We start from the raw sequence: 3,647 nt of genomic DNA, 5'->3' as shown, positions 1-3,647 counted from the left end.
TATATCAGTTTGATATACGTTATATACGAAAGTATATTATTTTCTCCCCTCACAAGTGGTTCAGGGTCAGGAACCAAATAATTCCATCTTATTATTATTGATGTGCGATGTATATTTTGATTAACACCACACCACACAAAGGTGAGTTTCCAAAATTGAGGAAGAAAGTTAGCTTTTCTAACATGAGGGGGAGACATGATAAACAGTTGAGAAAAAGTTACGTCGAATGAATTATCATTTGTACATCTAGATCCTCGAATAAGATAATATGAACTTGAGGTTCATAAAAAAGATAATTCATTGCAATATATTGCAAAGCATGTCAGACGCATTTGCTGACCCAAAGAAAGTAATTATATTCTCATTGATGCTCATATTAAGTCCTAGAAGGACGAAGTCTATGGCACGCTTAAAGCGTATAGACAATCGGTTTCAAATAAACTTCTTGATAAAGAAGATGAGCAAATGATCAAAATGATCATAATAAAGGAGGCAAGTGATCTAGAAGATCACATGACATAACACTTCATAAAATCTCATGAGAGATTCAGGTACCTGAATATATGAATGAAAAGATACTATGTTATGTCTTTATGAATAATAAGGAGGTTGGAACCGATATAAAATATTTGTCGACGACATCTATGATAGAGCTAAATATATATATGAGGATCTTAAGTATGGAGAAACAATTCGAATAGAATTGGTTTCATATAAAAGACATGTAGTTTTGGACATGCAGTTCAATCACTCGAAAGTACAAAGTCAATGGTATGTGCAATCAGTTTTCAATATCTTATTTGTCTAGCATTACATGAAAACTTGATATGCAATTAAAGTCTATTATATGACTTATATGACTTAACTTATATGACAATCCTTGAAAGATTTAAATTACTTAAAGCATATAAAATTCTTGGTCCTGAAGTACCATATTCCAAGTGTAATTTGTGCACAAATATATCTTGCTATAACTATATGCATGATAATACGATAGCAAGAGTTTTCTCCTCTATGTGAAGATATTGAACTGACGATTCCAACAAGATCATATGAAGTATTAGGGATGATGAATTCAAGGTGAAACAAATTCGTTCAAGTTAATATGGATGATTTGTTTATCAAATCTCTACCAAAGATCTTTTGAAGATGGTGCACAAGATTGGAATGCAAAGGCTCAAGGATGTGAATTGATGCTCTCATCAGGGGGAGTTAATGCGCGTTGCACTCTTTTTCCCTTACAAGGTTTTGTTCTACTGGGTTTTCCTTGCAAGGTTTTTAATGAGGCAACCAAAAGGCATATTGTAGATATGTGTACTCTTTTTCCTTCTCTAGAATTTTTTTCCACTGGGTTTTATTTTAGTTAAGGTTTTAACGAGGCACATTATCTGTTGAATAGATATTCAAGGGGGAGTGTAATAAATAGAATTTTATTTATGGTGAATATCTATATTTAGAGAGATTCTAGGGTTTATTACTTGGTGGCTAAGTCATCCTCTCCCTATGAATAGAGGGTTCTATTCCATTGTAATTCATCCCAAATCAATAAGAATTCTCTCCCTCTACTTTTCTCTGCAATACTCTTCTTCTACTTTTATTATTTCATAACAATATTATTGATATGTTTGTCTCATATTTTGGGATTCTCTGTAGTTATTTAGAATGATATCAGTGTGATTTGAGCTAATTATGCGATCCAAGCGTCCGGGGAGGTTTGAGTTGTGCAAAGCTAGGGAAGGCATCCCCCCATTGTATGTGGTGCTCGCGGAAGGCACGTAGCTCGTCTACTGTTTGTCAAGAGCGAGCGACTGGGACCTACCTCCCAGTTATCCCATTCGACCCGGATTTTGTTGATGCACCCTCCTATTTACCCTAGACCATATATAAACACCAAGAAATATCCTTTCGAAGGGGGATACACGCTGCTAAGCCAGGAATACGCAAGGAACAATTGAGCCAGAGATTTGACAACGAGTTTTTGCTTTCTTCTGTTCTCTTTTTTAATTTATATATTTTTACAATTTTTTGGAGACGAACACTATGTGTGGCTAGCTTCCTTATTTCCTTGGTTGTGGTTAGTTCATGAATATTATTGTTTAATAGTTATTTCTCCTTTAATGTGAATTTATATCACAAGGTTATTTCTTTAACTCTGTGCATAATTGCTTTATTGTCTTGCCAACTGTTAAGTTCTATTAACTATCGTGGTTATGCTTGAGAAAGCCGTTCTTAAATTAGAGAAGCGTTAAAGAGAGTATGATATTATCCCTATAGTTAGGAGGCGAATTTGTGGTTAGGATATAGATATATCTAATCACCCCACTTAATTATATATCGTGATCTCAATGCATTCTTATTAAATTAATCCATAGGAATACAGACATTACTATATCCTGAGTGGATGAGTAGTAATTCGAGAGAATACTATAAGTAACTTTAGTCTAGTTAATTAGCAACCATAGGTTATTCGAGTTGAAGGGGAATAATTAGAACATAATAGGATTGGTGTACCCATTAAAATCATACAATATTAATTTATTATAACGACCTGGCCGGTCGTTTCATTAGTTACAGCCCCGTTTTCCCCATTTCTGCTTCTTTATGTACTGTTCAGCTGTATTTCGTCATATCGTGTTGGTTGGTTCGGGTTCGGAGTGGTCTTGGAGTGGAATGAGACACTTAGTCTCTTATCTAGAAGCTTAAGTTGGAAAAGTCAACCTGATGCTGATTTATGTATAGAAGGTCTCGGATGTGAATTCTGATGGTTCGGATAGCTTCGTTAGGTGATTTTGAACTTAGGAGCGTGTTCGAAATATAACTTGGAGGTCCGTGGTAGATTTAGGCTTGAATTGGCGAAATTAGAAATTTGGCGTTTTCCTGTCGGCAGTGGAAATCTTGATATCGGGGTCGGAATGGAATTCCAGAAATTGGAGTAGATCTGTTATGTCATTTTTGATGTGTATACAAAATTTCAGGTCATTCGGATGAGGTTTGATAGGTTTGGCATCGTTTGGGGAATTCCGAAGTTTGGAAATCCTTAGGCTTGAATCCGAAGGTGGTTTGGTATTTTGATGTTTTCTTGAGTGTTCCGAAGGTTGGAATAAGTTTCAATGGTGATATGTGACTTGTGGGTAACTTTGGTTGGGGTCCCAAGGGCCTCAGGATGAATTCGGATGGTTGATGGATTGGTTGTTGAGGTTTGAGAGTTGATGAAATTGCTGGTCTGTTTCAGCTGTCATAACACCTGCAGAGTGGGAACTGCAAGTGTGGGAACGCAGAAGCGGAGGAACAGCCGCAGAAGCGGCCATAGCTGAGAGGCAAGAGTCGCAGGTGCAAATAGGGTACCGCACCTGCGAGACCGCAGGAGCGAGAAGTTGATCGCAGAAGCGGGTTCTGGGATTTAAGTGAGGACCTCACCTGCGATGGATTTTTTGCAGGTGCGGCATCGCAGATGCGACCAGAGGACCGCAGATGCGGAAGTGCTGGGCAGAAAGTATATAAGTTCTCCTTCGCGAATTTCTACCATTTCTTCACCATTTTTGGACGAGTTGGAGCTTGGGGGTTGCGATTTCAAGAGGGAATCAAGGGTTTTCAGTAAGGTAAGCTACTCGGGCTTTGTATTTTGTGTTTATGGTGATTATTCCATG

The 3,647-nt window shown here is 37.4% G+C and overlaps 1 protein-coding gene across 1 annotated transcript in view; it reads right to left on the bottom strand.

The window, feature by feature from the left end:
- The window catches only part of LOC109219693, a 10,450-nt gene extending 7,142 nt beyond the window's left edge, over positions 1 to 3,308 (bottom strand). The window contains exon 1 of the mRNA XM_019384168.1: positions 3,220 to 3,308. Coding sequence (XP_019239713.1) covers positions 3,220 to 3,308 — 89 coding nt within the window. The remainder of the gene's footprint in view (positions 1 to 3,219) is intronic.
- Positions 3,309 to 3,647: the final 339 nt, after the last annotated feature.

The sequence above is a fragment of the Nicotiana attenuata genome, unplaced genomic scaffold (genome assembly GCF_001879085.1).
Source record: "Nicotiana attenuata strain UT unplaced genomic scaffold, NIATTr2, whole genome shotgun sequence".
In the NCBI taxonomy this organism is placed as follows: domain Eukaryota; kingdom Viridiplantae; phylum Streptophyta; class Magnoliopsida; order Solanales; family Solanaceae; genus Nicotiana; species Nicotiana attenuata.
The sequence above is the reverse complement of the archived record's forward strand: the minus strand, read 5'-3'. Positions and strand labels throughout refer to the sequence as shown.